Below are 17,402 nucleotides of genomic sequence, written 5' to 3'. Positions count from 1 at the left end.
GGCCAAGAAGGCGGTTTCTGCACATGCTGTAAAGGGAAGTGAGGGGAAGCTGGAGCTCATCCACCTGGGAGGGGAGCCCATCTAGGAGAAGGAAATCTCTGACCTAATAATAATAATAATAATAATAATAATAATAATAATAATAATTATAATAATTTATTTATACCTCGCCCATCTGGCTGGGTCTCCCCAGCCACTCTGGGCGGCTTCCAACATACACTAAAGCATCAAACATTAAAAGCTTCCCTGAACAGGGCTGCCTTCAGATGTCTTCTAAAAGTCTGGTAGTTGTTGTTCTCTTTGACATCTGGTAGGAGGGCGTTCTACAGGGAGGGTGCCACCACCGAGAAGGCCCTCTGCCTGGTTCCCTGTAATTTGGCTCCTCGCAGGGAGGGAACCGCCAGAAGGCCCTCGGTGCTGGACCTCAGTGTCCAGGCGGAACGATGGGGGTGGAGATGCTCCGTCAGGTCTACTGAAGTGACTGATCCACCTGAGGAACGGACTGGCCAGGCTGGGTGGAGTTGGAGATTGTCTGTGTGACAGGCAGAGAGAGACAGACGGACAGGCTGCCCGCCTGCCCTTTGCTGTGCCATTCCCTGCTCCCTGGGGCTTCTGAGGGGCATTCAGTTCAGCTACTCAAGCAGAGGACGGGATTCCCTCTGGAGCCAGACAAGTGTTTGAAGCTCTCTGCATGTGGATTGAGATGAGGAATCAAATGGACTCTTTCCCTGAGGGAAGAAAACAAGAGACTGATAACTCCCTGAAAGAAGGACCCCTTCTGGGGTGCTTGAGCCAAAATCTCCAGTCTCCTGCACCTCCAGACACAAAATTTAAATTGGGAGGGGGGAGCAGACTAGTCTGTTTCTTTCTCCCTCCAGGAAAATAAATCAGTGCTTGCTTTGCTTCCCACTACAGAAATGGCCATACAGATCTAACTCAGATAGATAATTTATTACGGCTGGAGACTAGCTTATAAAACACACTTGGGGGTACAATCCCAGAAGGAAAAAAAAACATTTAAAACAATGTACAACAATAAATTTGAAATTTATAAATTTATAAATGTGATAAGCATATAGACACTTAAAACTTTAAGATAAGGTACTGCAGAGAGAAAGGGACATGGGTGGCGCTGTGGGTTAAACCACAGAGCCTAGGACTTGCCGATCAGAAGGTCGGGGGTTCGAATCCCTGCGACGGGGTGAGCTCCTGCTGCTCAGTCCCTGCTCCTGCCAACCTAGCAGTTCGAAAGCACGTCAAAGTGCAAGTAGATAAATAGGTACCGCTCCAGCGGGAAGGTAAATGGCGTTTCCGTGCGCTGTTCTGGTTCGCCAGAAGAGGCTTAGTCGTGCTGGCCACATGAGCCGGAAGCTGTACGCCGGCTCCCTCGGCCAATAAAGCGAGATGAGCACCGCAACCCCAGAGTCAGTCACGACTGGACCTAATGGTCAGGGGTCCCTTTACCTTTAGGTGAGCCACACTTTAAGATGAGCTACCGCAGAGAGATGACCCAGAGTCACCCATGGAACCAAATTTGGGGATTTTCTTCACGAACTAGTTTGGGTTAGGGGATGGTCTGCGCCTACAGATCTGTACACAGAATCTGGCAACCATCCGGGTCGTCTTCTGATCTTTGCCTAACAGGAAAAGGTTGAATTTTTGCTTTTCTGGGAGGTCAGCGAGCCTCACCAGCAGGGGATCAATGGTCTCACTCTGTGCCTCTTCCTAAAAGGGACATCTAAAGAACAAGTGCTCTGGGCTTCCTATCTCCCCCAATGAACAGGCGCAAAGTCTCTGAGCACATGGGAATTTTTTTAAGGCTCCTTGCAGGACCGGCGAGAGCAGAGCTGAGCTTCTGGCGGATCTAATTCATATTTAATATTTCATAGAATCACAGAATTGCAGAGTTGGAAGGGGTCACGAGTGGTCATCTAGTCCAACCCCCTGCAAAGCAGGAATCTTCCACCCATTTATATCCCACCTTTCCCTCTAAGGCGCTCAAAGTGGCTTATCTAATTCTCCCCCTCCTCTTTAATCCCCACCACAACCTTGTGAGGTGTTAAGCTGAGAGGCAGTGAGTGGATCACCCAGTGAGCTTTAGGGTGGAGGGGGAATTCGAACCCGGGTCTCCCGAGACATAGTTCGGCACTCTAACTGCTACAGCGCACTGGTTCTCTGTGTCAACTCCCAGCAACCACGATGGCCGATGATGATCAGGGATGAAAATGGGAGCAGCAGTTCCACAACATCTAAAGAACCATGGAATACCCAGCTCTGATCCCTGCTCTCAGGAATACTGGACACTCATCACAAAACATCAGTCAAACACTATAGGCATCAGGGTAATGCACCCAAGGGGCACAAAAGCATTCCACAGATGCAAGAATCAGGAATGTGGAAACAGTGAGTTGAGCAGTTTGCAGTGGGTCTACTCGGAAGTAAGTCTCTTTGAACTCAGTGGGGCTGTATCCTGACGTTTAGTTGGAATCTCCTTTCTTCTGACTTGAAGCCATGGGTTTGAGTCCCACCCTCCAGAGCAGGAGAAAGCAAGCAGGCTCCATCTTCCATGTGACAGCCCTTGAGATATCTGAAGATGGATCCCATATCTCCTCTTAGTGTCCTCTTTTCCAGGCTAAACATATTCAGCTCCTTCAAGCGCTCCTCGCAAGGCTTCGTTTCCAAACCCCGGATCATCTTGGTTTCCCTCCTCTGCATACATTTCAACTTGTCAATATCCCTCTTAAATTGCGATGCCCAGAACTGGACACAGTCTTCCAGGTGTGATCTGACCAAGGCAGAATACAGTGGTACACTGGTACCTCGGGTTAAGAACTTAATTTATTCTGGAGGTCCGTTCCTAACCTGAAACCGTTCTTAACCTGAAGCACCACTTTAGCTAATGGGGCCTCCTGCTGCCGCTGCGCAATTTCTGTTCTCATGAAGCAACGTTCTTAAACCGAGGTACTATTTCTGGGTTAGCGGAGTCTGTAACCTGAAGCGTCTGTAACCCGAGGTACCACTGTACTATGAATTTCCTTGATCTGGACACTAGATTTCTGTTGATGCAGAATAGCATCAGTGTGGGGGGGTTTTGTGAGGGGCTTTTTTGCTGCCGCATCACATTGTCAACTCATGTTCAGCTTGTGTACTATAGTGGTACCTCAGGTTACAGACGCTTCAGGTTACAGACGCTTCAGGTTACAGACTCCGCTAACCCAGAAATAGTACCTCAGGTTAAGAACTTTGCTTCAGGATGAGAACAGAAATCGTGCTCCGGTGGCGCGGCGGCAGCGGGAGGCCCCATTAGCTAAAGTGGTGCTTCAGGTTAAGAACAGTTTCAGGTTAAGAACAGACCTACGGAACAAATTAAGTTCTTAACCCGAGGTACCACTGCACTAAGACCCCATGGTCCTTTTCACATTTTCTGCTAGTAAGGCGGATGTCCCCAATCTTATATTTGTAAGTGGAGAACTTGACATTTGTCCCTCTGGAAACTCAGTTTTGTTAGTTTGGGCCCAGTTCTCCAATCTCCTTAGGTCACCTTGAATCCCGATTCTGTCTTCTGCAGCATTAGCTACCCCTCCCACTTTGACATCCTTTGGGGCCCCTTCCCACCCCACAAATCTGTGATTCATCGATCAAGAACCACCCTGTCAGGGAGAGGGTAGGTTGCTCTCCACGAATTAAAACTCCAGTTTGTGGGTTCCTGTTTAGCCCGGGGACCTGGTTCTGCTCCAGATGTTTTGCGTGCCTGTTGCGAATGGCAGCACCATTAGGCGCCGCTACCAAGAAGTGCAAATCCTCCATCTCCCCATGCCTGCAGTAGGCATCTCATGGGGCTAAGCCAGGCTCTCGATCTCTGGCTCAGAGATTAGCAGCCAGATGTTAATGGTTTGCCAACTGGCCCCTGCGCCCCTCCCCTCACACCCTTCTGCCCTGCAGGATCTCCATCTCCAGGCTGAGATTCCATCATCAGCATGATAAAGACATGAATGGGTTCCAAATCTTCCTCCTCCTTTAGGCCAACAAGCTGTTTATCCTGGGAGCTGCTGGTCCATTGACTAGCCCTTCAGGCTCTCCCAGGCTGAGGCAGCAGCAGCAGCAGCAATGGCTGCCACCTCCAGTCCACACCAAAATCCTGAGAGCGGCACCCTGGACCAGGACCCCACCCTGGGCAAGGAAGCTCTGGGGTCTGCCGAGGAGCCTGGTGGCAGGCAGGGCGAGGGTCCGGCCAAGGAGGGGGGCAGAAAGGCGAAGAGGAAGAAGAAAAACTACCACCGTCACCCCAAGCCCCCCTACACCTATTTGGCAATGATTGCACTGGCCATCCAGACCTCTCCAAGTCGGAAGCTCAAATTGTCCCAGGTAAGATGATCAGAGGGGTGGGGGGCGAGGGGGGGCGTCCCTACAGAAGGATATTGTGGAGTTGGGGAAAGTGCAGAAAAGGACCACCAAAATGATGGAGCAGATGGAGCAACTCTCCTATGAAAAAAGGAGACTCTTTAGAGAAAAAGCTATTATTATTATTATTATTATTATTATTATTATTATTATTATTAATTGCTTGTACCCAGCTCGTCTGACTGGGTTGCCCCAACCACTCTGGGCAGCTTCCAGCAGAATTTACAGGATACATCTAACTGTAAAAGCTGCCTTCATATGTGTAGGGAGGTTCCTAAAATTGGTTCTCTCTTTGAGGCGAGGCGATAGATGTTTGTAAAATTGTGCATGGGAGAAGAGGCTAGGGAAATGTCCTTCTCCTCTCCTAACTGTAGCAGCATCCCAGGAAGCTGAGTCCTGGGAGATTCAGAACAGGGAAAAGGAAGTCCTTCAGGCAGCGCAGAGTTAAACTGTGGGAGGCAGAGATGGCCACCAACTTGTATGGATTTTAAAGAGGACTGGATAAATTCATGGGCTGCTAGCCAGAAGGGCTGGGCTTTGCCACCACAGCTGGAGGCAGTTACTGAAAGTTTCAGGAAAGGAGAGAGAAGGCTCTTGTGTTCAGATCCTGTTTGTTGTTTTCCCGCGATGGGCAACAGGTTGGCTGCTGTGAGAACAGGATTCTGGAAGAGAGAGATAATTTATTACGGTCAAATGGGAAATTTTTACTGCTCCGGACTTAATGGCATTCGCTTCCATTACGAATTCAGCGGCCCTAGGATGAATATCCTTTGCCTTGTGCAATGTGTTCGAGCCCAGAAAACCTTAGGATTTTGTCTTGACCTTTTATAGGTTTGGAGCTTTCCTGAACTTACTTGCAGGGATACTTGTCCCGATTTCTGTGATGCTGGAATAGCTGGTCCCGATCCTTGTATTCTTCTCAGGTGGAGCCTCACAATTCAACTGGAGTTTAATTCGTCCCTCAAAGGCTGCAGAACACGGTGCCTTAACACAGCAGCTCTTTCCAAATCATGGGGACTTAGTTTCCACTAGGATCATTCAGGATTGCGGGATTTATTTGAAATTCTGACATCCCTAGGCTTGTGCAGAGTTGGGCTCCCTTGCCTTGCAACCATCAGCCATCAATTTGATTTTAATTAATTTTTATAATGAATGTTTTTAGAATGTTGCACTATTTTATTGTTGTTAGCTGCCCTGAGCCCGGCTTCAGCTGGGGAGGGCGGGATATAAATAAATTATTATTATTATTATTATTATTATTATTATTATTTCCTGGGTCTCTTGCAGGACAGTAAAAGCAAGGCAGCTTTTTGGGTACATTGTATGTTTTTATGGGAGTGCCTGCCTCTCTTCCAGGGCTTCATTCTGGTCCAAGTAATCAGGATTGCTCTCTATTTACCCATCAGAGATTGTCTTACCCCATAGGCACCCATTCAACCACTTCAATCCAAAATAACACCCTCCCCACATTTGCAGAAATTCAATCTTTTAGCTTGGTGGCACCTGTACACTTTGAAAACTCCCTGCCTATTGATATTCACTGTCAGCGCACGATGGGAACATTTTTGTTCAGACCAGCCTAGCTAGATATTTAGAACTGTAGAGTTGGAAGGGTCTTTAGGATCATCTAGTCCAACCCCCTGAAATGAGAGATTTAATCCTGTTTTTCATCTATTTTAACTTTTCAGAAGTCTAAGATTGTTGTCAAATTTCCTTACTGGTGCTTGAGGGCTTTTGGGGTTTTTTTACAATCTAGCGGTGTATACATTTTAGGAAATAAAATAAATATTCTAGATCATCCTGGGGTCACGCTAGGGCTAGGATTTCAAAGACCAGGGCTCTTATCTGCCTAAGGACTGCTCCTTCCCAAACCAGTTAGCAAAATGCCTTGCTCCAAGCCTTTATTATCTCTGAAATTGAAGGGAATATTTACTTCCAGGTACCCGTTTCTCCCCCCAGCTGTGCTAAGCTGCTTCAGCAAGATAAAAAAGCTCTCTGGGATATCTAAGAATCTCCTCTTCCCACCCCCCTTCCAACACCTCTGCATGGGGGAAGCCAGCCTCACCAAAAAAAACCCCTTGATAGTATTTTTAGGGGGGGGGAGAAGTTTGGTTTTTGTGCAATTCAGGGTGGAGGAAACTAAAGAAGGAGTAAAATAATTCAGATTTTAATTCAGATTTTAAGAATTATTATTATTATTATTATTATTATTATTATTATTAATTTAATATATCAGCATCCAAGGATCACAGGGTAGTTTACAATATAAAAACAGAAAAATACATAACAGGTAACAAGGTAACAAACAAGATCAATACCCGCCTCCCCCAGTTTAAAAGACCATAGTATAATTAGCCAGGGTAGTTTTTATTCATTCATGATGATTCTAATTTGGATTATATGGAGAACTTGGGGCAGAAAAAAAGTGTTATATCTATTATTAGTCGTCCTCTGGCTAGACCCATTGAAATTAATGACCCTGAGTGATTTAGCTCCATTAATTTGAGTGGGTTTACTCTTGAGAAGAATTTCTCCCTCTCCCAGAAGCCTACAATTTGTGGTTCTTCCTGCAGCAGGTTTTGGACGAAGGGGTGTATATACTTTTCCCACTCAGTGCAGGATTAATCTATGGAACTCCCTGCCACTAGATGTTGATGCTACTGACTGAGAGTCCTTTGAAGGTGATGAGGGTGGGCGTTAAGCCTCTGAATTACAGCCACGGGTATAATTCTGGAAAATAACTAGTTTGGGGGAGCAACGGCCATCCTTGGGGGAGCAAGGGGTTTATTCATGCAATATAGGACCGTAATATATTGTGACTGAAAAACGGGGCTGCATACAAGGGTGGAGGGTGAAATTGAGAAATTGGAAAGGCAGTGGTGGTGCAATGGTTAGAGCGCTGGACTAGGAAGTGGGAGACCAGGATCCGTGGCGGAGCTGGGGGCACCCCACCAGGATCGTGTTCCTCCGCCAGTGACCAGGGTTCGAATCCCCTTCCCTTGGCTGTGAAGCTCACTGGGTGTGGCCTCAAAGTCCAGTTTCTGCTTCTCAGCCGAGCCTACCTCACAGGGCTGTTGTGCGGATGACACGAGGAGGGAGGGAACCACATGGCCACCTTGAGGCCCTTAGCGGAAAGGGGGGCTCAAATGCAATAAATAAATACGTTTGAGAGGCACTCTGTGCATTCTCAGAGGCCCTCGACCCAAGGGGTTGGGCTTGGCCATTGCTATTGGGAGTCAAGGACTGCCTCTTGGCAATGCTTTGTGGAAGGTCTCTCCGTAAAATTATCCTGGCTCTTGCTTCTAGTCTTCAGCAGGGGTTAGCAAACTTTTTCAGCAGGGTCCCTTGTTTGAGAACCAAGGAACCACTGTATTGATTCAGTTTCTTTCCTTCCGAAGTTTGGATTTTGCCTTTGTGATGTCTGCACTAAGTTGAGTGGGACTTACTCTCCGGTAAGTGTGCAGCCTGACCCAGATCACTCGATTCGATGCCCCTGTGGATCTCCTGGGCAAATGCCTGGGAGACAATTGAGAGGGCTTGGAGAGTTGATTGACTGTATGGGACTGGCAGAAATGACCGGCAGAATCCGCGACCAGGGAGAAGAGTCGGCAGAAGAAGACTGGAAGAAATTTAAGGACTATTTACAGAAATATTGCAAAATTAATGAACTTTGAAAGCTGCTGGATTGAATTTATGTGGTCTCTAGCTGTTATGATAAAAAGAAATGCGATAAATATTGTTTAAGTTATAAAATTTAAAAAAGTTGATTGGAAAATAAGGTGTTAGTTAAAAGGAATGTTAAGAGATTAGGATTTGCTGGATAATCATTTTGAACTAGAAAACAAGAAGGGGAGGTATGAGGAAGTCAAAGAAACATGTTATTGAAAAGTGATATTGAAATTGATTTGTTTTTAATATTTTTCTTTTTCCTTTTTTTTTTGTTTGTATAAAATTGAAAAATCGAATAAATATTTATTAAAAAAAAGAGAGAGAGAGGGCTTGGAGAGAGAGGGCACCAGCAGGGAGGCGAGTTCGAGTGATGCTGCATTATTCCAATGCAACATTCCTCTTCCCTCCACCAAAGCAATTTGCACCCTGCTGGCGCTAATCCCCATCTGGCTTGACTGATCTCTGACCCATGGATGATGTGGGGAAGATATTTACACTACATACAGTAGGAGGAATGAGCCGGCTGACAGATGCCTGGGGAGATAACAGGCTTCTGGGTCAGTGGCAAGGATTACCTTGAATCCCCCCAGTTCTCCTAACTCTGAAGACCCTGGGTAGGCAAACTAAGGCCCAGGGGCCGAATCCGGCCATAGCTGTCAACTTTTCCCTTTTCTTGCGAGGAATCCTATTCGGAATAAGGGAATTTCCCTTAAAAAAAGGAAAACGTTGACAGCTATGGATCCGGCCCAATCGCCTTCTAAATCTGGCCCGTGGACAGTTCAGGAATCAGCATGTTTTTACATGAGTAGAATGTGTCCTTTTATTTAAAATGCATCTCTGGGTTATTTGTGGGGCATAGGAATTCATTCATTTCCCCCCCCCCAAAAAATATATAGTCCGGCCCCCCACAAGGTCTGAGGGACAGAGGACCGGCCCCCTGCTGAAAAAGTTTGCTGACCCCTGGTATAAGCTAAACAAGCTATAGCTTAGGGCCCCCAAAAAAAATTTAAAGGAAAAAATAACCTGGATGTACTGTATTTCAGTTCAACAGTTGCTTTGATAAAATACGTGTATTTTGTTACATGCAAATGGCTTGAGATACCTATGAGCTCCATCAATTACCATATAGCATATATTCAACACAAAAAACAGCAACAGTTTGTTGTTGACAAAGGACAGCTGGACATAGAAAGGGCCCTGTTACCTTCAGCAGCTTAGGACCTCCTCAAACCGAAATCCGGCCCTGATGGTTAGGCAGAACTGCAGCCCTCAAGATTATTAAATTGCATTTTAGCCTGTATTTTAAATCCAGGGTTTTTTTGTTTTTGTTTTTTTCCTCCCTCTCTTTTTCCCCTATTATGTTTTTACTGTGATTTTATATTATTGGTGTTACCGCCCTGGGCCTGGCTCTGGCCGGGGAGGACAGGGTATAAATAAAATTAAATTATTATTATTATTATTATTATTATTATTATTATTATTAATTATTATGGGGTGGGCCAGGGTTACCTAAATGCGTTTTTAAATATTGGAAGCCAACTTTGGATCTCAATGTGGGAGAAAGGCGAGATGCAGTTTCCGTTTCCTGTTCCAGACATCCTCTACCGCTATCCCAGAAAAGAAATTAAGAGACTCATAGAATTGTCAAGTTGCCAAGGGTCATCTAGTCCAGCCCCGTGTGTTGCAGGAAACATTTAATTATTAGAAGCTTGTATTTCTGGCAGTGAGAGGCAGGTACAGCTGCTTAATAATAATAATAATAATAATAATAATAATAATAATAGTTTTTAATTTATACCCTGCCCTTCCCAGTTCAGAAAACTGGGCTCAGGGTGGCTAACAACAAATTTAAAACACTTAATTGATGCAACAAAAAACAGCATAAAATACAGTATAAAATGTGAATAACAATAAATTCAGAATTCAAAAATCAATTTTGGGGGGAAAGCCACCTAATAAACATTAGATGATCACCAGGGATAGCTGGCTAAATTAGTCCTATTTGGGCCAGCGAGGAGACCAGGGGAGAATGAGCTGTGGGATCCCAGAGTGGGGAATCTTCATAAAAAGGGGAGAGGGAGGGAAGTAAGGGGAATAAAAGATCAGGCTGAATTCAAATTGAAAGCCAGGTGGAATAGCTCTGTCTTACAGGCCCAGTGGAAGGAAGTGAAATCCTGCAGGGCCCTAGTCTCCTGGGACAGAGCATTCCACCAAGTCGGAGCCACCACTGAGAAGGCCCTGGCCCTGGTGGAGGATAATCTGACTTCCTTAGGAATCTCTTAACTATGATTATTCATGGACCTTGGTCCTCTGCGGGGCAGACCAGGAGAGGCGGTCCCGTAAATACGAGGGCCCTAAGCCACAAGAGCGATGCTCGAAACAGGGTGGTGGTGCTGGGCTCCCTAATTTGGGAGTCAATTGCGAGGCCTTTCAGGTCTAGCCTTTCTCCACCTGTGGGTCCCCAGATGTTCTTGAGCTACAACTCCCATCACCCCTGGCTAGCAAGGCCAGAGCTCAGGGATGATGGGAGTTGTAGTCCAACAGCATCTGGTGACCCACAGCTTGAGAATGGCAAGCAGTTACAATTCATGGCCATGCAGACCTGGGGTCTCAGTCAGGATGGGGGAAAGTTCCTTTTCTGCCCCTTTCTATGGAGAAAAGCACACCCAACTGAACTCTTTCCTGCAAGCCTGCAAGGGGTGGGTGGGAAGGCAGTCTTCTCTGTTGACATTTTTGGATCATCCAGGTTTTCCCACACAGGAGGAGTCGGGTCAATGTCTTACCTGGTTCAAGGTGGTTTCAAAAGCTCCCTCCCTTGGACAGCTGGAAGAGAGGCTTCTCTTATTTACAATTTGATGACCAATATAAATGATAAATAGGACTAATTTAGCCAGCTAGCCCTGGTGATCATCTAATGTTTATTGGACGGATTTCCCCCCAAATTGATTTTTGAATTCTGAATTTATTGTTATTCACGTTTCATACTCCATTTTTTGCTGTTTTTTGTTGCATCAGTTGTTTTAAATTTGTCGTTAGCTGCTCTGAGCCCGGTTTTCTGAACTGGGAAGGGTGGGGTATAAATAAAATTGTTATTATTATTATTATTATTATTATTATTATTATTAAGCAGCTGTACCTGCCTCTCACTGCCAGAAATACAAGCTTCTAATAATTAAATGTTTCCTGCAACACACGGGGCTGGACTAGATGACCCTTGGCAACTTGACAATTCTATGAGTCTCTTAATTTCTTTTCTGGGATAGCAGTAGATAGCTGTTTTTTGTTGCATCAATTAAGTGTTTTAAATTTGTTGTTAGCTGCCCTGAGCCCGGTTTTCTGAACCAGGAAGGGTGGGGTATGTATAAATTATTATTATTATTATTATTATTATTATTATTATTATTATTATTAAATATGAATCATAGTAGAGTTGGAAAGTGTCTCCCCTCCAAGAGTCATCTAGTCCAACCCCCTCCAGTGCAGGATCTGGTACAGGCCTGAAGTTGACCGAGTGCTGAAGATGTTGAAGGGAACTTGGTGGTTTCTCAGCTTCATTTGGTGTTGGCCGGAAATGGAGAATCTATGCTAAAATTCACCCATTGTTGACATCTCACCCCTGAGGAACTCAACTCCGTGAGTCTCTCCCTTTGCAGTTGCAGAGGCTGCCCAGAAGGGGGCATCCCGCTCCATCTCTGGTGGGGAATGCAATTAAGCCAGAGGTTTTCATCCTTTTTGAGCCCATGGCTCCCTTGACCAACTACAGTCATACCTTGGGCTACAGCTGCTTCAGGTTGCGTTTTTTCGGGTTATGGACCACCGAAACCTGTAAGTACCGGAAGGGGTTACTTCCAGGTTTCGGTGGTCGCGCATGTGCAAAAGTGCTAAATCGCACTTTGCGCATGCACAGAAGTGCCGAATCGCAACCCACGCATGCGCGGCTGCGGGTTGCGAACGTGCATCCCGCACGGATCACGCTCGCAACCTGAGCGTCCACTGTACATTATTTCTGTGGCACCCCTGGGGGGCATAAGCGTCCGGTTAGGTCACCCTTTGCTTGCAGAGCCGGCACCCCTCACCCTTTTCCAAACCTGCCTCCCCCCCCCCCCGTGGTTCCTCTCCTCTCCCCTCTTCTTCGGAGTCCTTTGGGCAGCCACTGCTGCCACCCCTGGTCTCTAAGCTGCTCCCCCCCAAAAAAAATAGAGGGGGATTCCTCACGCTGCCCCACAGGGCAGAGGATGCCCCCAGCCTTGGTGGCCCAACGGAGACTGGCCAAAGGTGAAAGCGAGGCCAGCACCTTACCTTGGGAGCCAGCAATGGCAGGATCAGGGCTGCTGCAAATAATAATAATAATAATAATAATAATAATAATAATAATAATAATAATAAATTTATTCCTATCCCGCCCTCCCCAGCCGAAGCCGGGCTCAGAGTGGCTAACAACAATAAAAGCAACACAGTTTACATAAAATCACAATCAATTAATTAAAATACAGTGGTACCTCTGGATACAAATGGTATCTGTTCCGGAGCCCTGTTCGCATCGTGAAGGAAGCAAACGCAACCGCTTCCGCGCATGCACGTTATGTCATTTTGAGCGCATGCGCGAGCGGCGAAACCCAGAAGTAGCACGTTCATGGCAACCATTGGGCTAGAGTTCTATGAGGATGACCAAAGGAGGGGGTCAGGCTGTGCCTTGGCCAAAGGCATGGTGGAACAGCTCTGTCTTGCAGGCCCTGCGGAAAGATGTCAAGTCCCGCAGGGCCCTAGTCTCTTGTGACAGAGCGTTCCACCATGTCGGGGCAAGTACTGAAAAGGCCCTGGCCCTAGTTGAGACCAATCTAACCTCCTTGCGACTTGGGACCTCCAAGATGTTTTTATCTGAAGACCGTAAGGTCCTCCGTGGGGCATACCAGGAGAGGGGGTCCCGTAGGTACGAGGGTCCTAGGCCATATAGGGCTTTAAAGGTTAAAACCAGCACCTTGAACCTGATCCTGTACTCCACCAGGAGCCAGTGCAGCTGGTAGAGCACCGGGTGAATGTGATCCCGCGGCTGTGCAAGTCTTTGGGAGACATTAGAAGAGGGAGGGAAGGGAAGGGAAGAGGGACAGAGGACACGCCTGACCATCATTCAAGGCACCCCAGGGTGCCACAGCACCGTAAAGGTAAAGGGACCCCTGACCATTAGGTCCATTCGTGGCCGACTCTGGGGTTGCGGCCCTCATCTCGCTTTATTGGCCAAGGGAGCCGGCGTACAGCTTCCAGGTCATGTGGCCAGCAGGACTAAGCCGCTTCTGGCGAACCAGAGCAGCGCATTGAAACGCCGTTTACCTTCCCGCCGGAGCGGTACCTATTTATCTACTTGCACTTGGCGTGCTTTCGAACTGCTAGGTTGGCAGGAGCAGGGACCGAGCAACAGGAGCTCACCCCGTCATGGGGATTCGAACCGCCCACCTTCCGATCGGCAAGTCCTAGGCTCTGTGGTTTAGACCACAGAGCCACCCGTGTCCCTCCACAGCACCATAGCTGCCAACTTTTCCCTTTTTTAAAGGGAAATTCCCTTATTCCGAATAGGATTCCTCCCAAGAAAAGGGAAAAGTTGACAGCTCTGCACAGCGCACTGGTTGAAAACCTCTGACTTAGGTTATCCAGCCCCTTGCAATGCAGGAATCTTTTGCCCAGTGTGGGTTTTGAACCCACAACCATGATATTAAGAGTCTCAGGCTCTAGTAACTGAGCTGTCCCACAGCTTAAAACTGACAGCACTACAGCAACACACAACACTGCTCTGTCTTCAGCATCTTGCCCTCAGGTGGGAGCTCACCTGTTCTATTCAAAAGGTTGCTTTGAACAAAGCAAAGGCAGGAAATGCAAATTCTCCGAGCAGGATATGTCTATTTAACCCTCATTAAAAGGGATATCTGTGGTGGGGCGGGGAGAATTCTCCTGGTCATCCCTTTTAGAAACCCTTAATCAGTTCATCTTCCTCTTTCCTGATAACTTCTAGGTTGGTTCATACTGAAAGACCTCTCTAGAGAACCAAATGCAATAAAGGACACTACAAGGATAACATAAATATGAATAAAATGCAATGTAAGCCAATATTATAAATACAATTATTTTGTTGTTGTTGTTGTTTAGTCATTTAGTCGTGTCCGCCTCTTCGTGACCCCTGGACTAGAGCATGCCAGTTGAATTGCAGTTGGATATAACAGAGACAATTCAGATATAGCTGCAGTTAAAAATATATGAAATATGAAATGAGTATTCTAAATCGCCTGTCTGGAATCAAATACCACATACTTTAATATGTAACATTTAATAATATTTAATAATGATTTCCTCTTATCTCTTGACAGATGGTTTTGAGCCAGGCTTTTTGCAAATATAAAATGCCATATCTGATCCAATATATACTTGGGCCAGCCTCCCCGCCCGCCCCCCCCCCCCGGCAGGAATCAACTTATTTATTTGGTTTATTTCCCACCTTTGCTCCAAGGACCTCAAAGCAGCCGATCTTACCCTCTTATCACAAGAACCCTGCGAGGCGGGTAAGGCTTGGAGATGGTGGCCAGCCCAAGGGCACCCGGTCAGCTGCGTGGCAGAGCTCTGGTCATTCCAGCAGATGGCGCTGCCGGCCAGATTCTGGCCTCCTCCCCTCCAGAAGGATATTGCAGAATCCTAGAATCCAGAGCCGGCCGTTCTTGATCCCTTCTCCCCAAGAGTTGTAGTGCCTGCGTTCCTATGGGGCACTGTCCGGGATCGGTGCCCACTGACCCCCGAGGAATCCTTTCACGTTTGCTTCCTGCTCTTTTCAGATCATCCAAGAGATCAGCACCCTCTTCCCCTTCTTCAAGGAAGGCTACCAGGGATGGAAGGACTCGATCCGCCACAACCTGTCTTCCAACGACTGTTTCTACAAGGTGAGGTGGGGGCGCAAGGGAGGGAGGGAGGGTTGGGGCCTGAAGGGGACCCTGCGCTTCAAGTGGGGCCAGAATCGGACAGCATAATTGCAGAGCTTAAGCTTATTATTATTATTATTATTAATTTTCCCCAGCCACTCTTAGCGGCTCCCAACAGAACACCAAGGTCCATGAATAACCATAGCTGAGAGGTTCCGGGCCCTAAGGAAGTCAGACTATACTCCCCCAGGGCCAGGGCCTTCTCAGTGGTGGCTCCGACCTGGTGGAATGCTCTGTCCCATGAGACCAGGACCCTGCAGGATTTAACTTCCTTCCGTTGGGCCTGTAAGACAGAGCTATTCCGCCTGGCCTTTAATTTGAATTCAGCCTGATCTTTTATTTCCCTTCTCTTCCCTCCCTCTCCTCTTTTTATGAAGATTACCCGCTCTGAGACCCCACAGCTAATTCTCCCCTGGTCTCCTCGCTGGCCCAAGTAGGACCAGTCCAGCCAGCTAGCCCTGGGGATTATCTAATGCTTATTTCCCCTAAATTGATTTTTGATTTTTTTTGTTATTCATGTTTTTATATTGTATTTTATGCTGCTTTTATAATTTAAAGTATTTTAAATTTGTTGTTAGCTGCCCTGAGCCCGGTTTTTGAACCAGGAAGGGCGGGGTATAAATAAAAATTTATTATTATTATTATTAATAACAATAATTTAAAAAGCACCTCATCCCTCCCTCCCGTCTCCCGCAGGTGCTGAAGGACCCCTCCAAGCCCAAGGCCAAGGGGAATTTCTGGACCGTGGACGTGAACCGCATCCCCCCGGAGGCCCTAAAACTGCAAAACACCCCCATCTCCCGCCAGGAAGAGCGGGCGTTTGCCGCCGACCTGGCCCCCTATGTGTACCACGGCTGGCCGCTCAACGGAGGCCCCCCGGCCCCCCAGAACATGCCCACCCCTGAGGACACAAGGACATTCCCGGCCGGTGAAGGGGTCCCCCAAAACAGCCCCATCAGCATTGACACCCTGCTCAGCGACTTCCAGGACGTGGGTCTGAGCGGGAAGCCCAGGGCAGCCCCCGAGCTGCCCCACAGCCCCTCTGCTGCCCTAGACGCTTGGGGCTCCGTCCCCATTTACCAGGTCTGCACAGGGCACCCAGTTCTGCCCTGGCGGCCCCCCAGCCGCCTGCCGGCCCTCCGTTCCTTCTCCTCCTCCAGCAGCCTCTCCTCCCTGGGGTCCCTGTCCCCCGACGGAAGGCAAGCCGGGTGGCCGAGGCCCAAGAAGGGGCACGCGCCCCACAGCTTGGCCAAGCGCCCCCGGGTCCTCCAGGACCCCGAGAGCAGCAGCTCAGACTCCGACGACGCCCCGCGGGCCGGAGGGCCACACCTGCAGCAGCTGCCCACCTCGTACACCAAGTGCGTGGCCCCCAACGTGGTGGCTCCCCCCAGCTACCCGCCTCCGTTTTCCGCCTTTGCCGCTGTCCCGGGCCTGCCGATTTACAGCCCCCTGCCCTTTGCAAGCCCCCCGGGGTGCTGGGAGCTGCTGCCCAGGCCCCCTGCCGCCCTGGCCCATCCCTCGGGGCTCTCGCTTGACCTGGACCAAGCCATGCCGCCCAACAAGACCGTCTTTGACGCCTGGATGACCCAGCCAGCCGACATCGTGTTCCCAGTTGCCAGCGTGGCGGGGCCTTTTCTGCGGAGCACGGTGGTGGCCCCCTACCAGCCTGGCCAGCAGCCAGGAGAAGCGCTGCTGTCCCCAGACCACTTGCCTCTCTGAAAAGAAAGTTGGACGCATCATGGACGCATCATGGCTTAATCTCTCCAACACCCAGGATTCGCAACTGCAAATGTTCCAGATCTCACCGGAGAAATCGAAACAGAAATCCCAGCCTCCCTCCATTAGGCGCCATCTTGCCCAGCTCTCTTTGGTTCGCCATTCCTGGACATCCATAGTCCGTGCACTGGGAACCTCGAGGCTGGACGATGCGCTCTCCATAGGGCTGCCCTTGGACCCGGTTCATAAGCTGCGGTCCGATTGCTGACGGGAGCTTCCAGCGAAAACATTGAACTCCCTTGCTAAAGAAGCTGCACTGGTTGCTCATTTGCTGCTGAGCCAGGTTCAAGGTCCTTGTCTTGATTTACAAAGCCCTCGACAACTTTGGTCCCAGGCGGGCCAGCCAGCACCAGAGAGCGCAGAGTCGGGGATGATCTCTGAAGCTTCTGCCCCCTTCCGACCTCTCTTCAACGATTTTGGGCCCCCTTCGATGGGCAACGTGCAGGCTATGAAGCCCCCAGGTGCCCAAGGCTCCCAGAGCACAGACACAGACTTGCTTTCCGTCATTGAGGAGACGGGCAAGTATTCATGCCCGGGTGCTGGTTAGAGAGTGTCTGGCAGAGACAGAGTGCAATGCCCAAACGTAACAGTCGCTTC

The 17,402-nt window shown here is 48.4% G+C and overlaps 1 protein-coding gene across 1 annotated transcript; it reads left to right on the top strand.

Moving 5' to 3' along the window:
• Positions 1-4,107: 4,107 nt before the first annotated feature.
• FOXH1 (forkhead box H1) lies at positions 4,108-16,748 on the top strand (the record flags this gene model as incomplete). The annotated part of the gene is made up of 3 exons (XM_083624235.1): positions 4,108-4,365; positions 14,886-14,990; positions 15,726-16,748. 3 exons carry the CDS (start codon positions 4,108-4,110, stop codon positions 16,746-16,748), a joined length of 1,386 nt encoding a protein of 461 aa, XP_083480361.1.
• Between the last annotated feature and the right edge of the window lie 654 nt (positions 16,749-17,402).

The sequence above is a fragment of the Podarcis filfolensis genome, assembly GCF_964270895.1.
Source record: "Podarcis filfolensis genome assembly, chromosome: 7".
NCBI classification, from domain to species: domain Eukaryota; kingdom Metazoa; phylum Chordata; class Lepidosauria; order Squamata; family Lacertidae; genus Podarcis; species Podarcis filfolensis.
The sequence above is the reverse complement of the archived record's forward strand: the minus strand, read 5'-3'. Positions and strand labels throughout refer to the sequence as shown.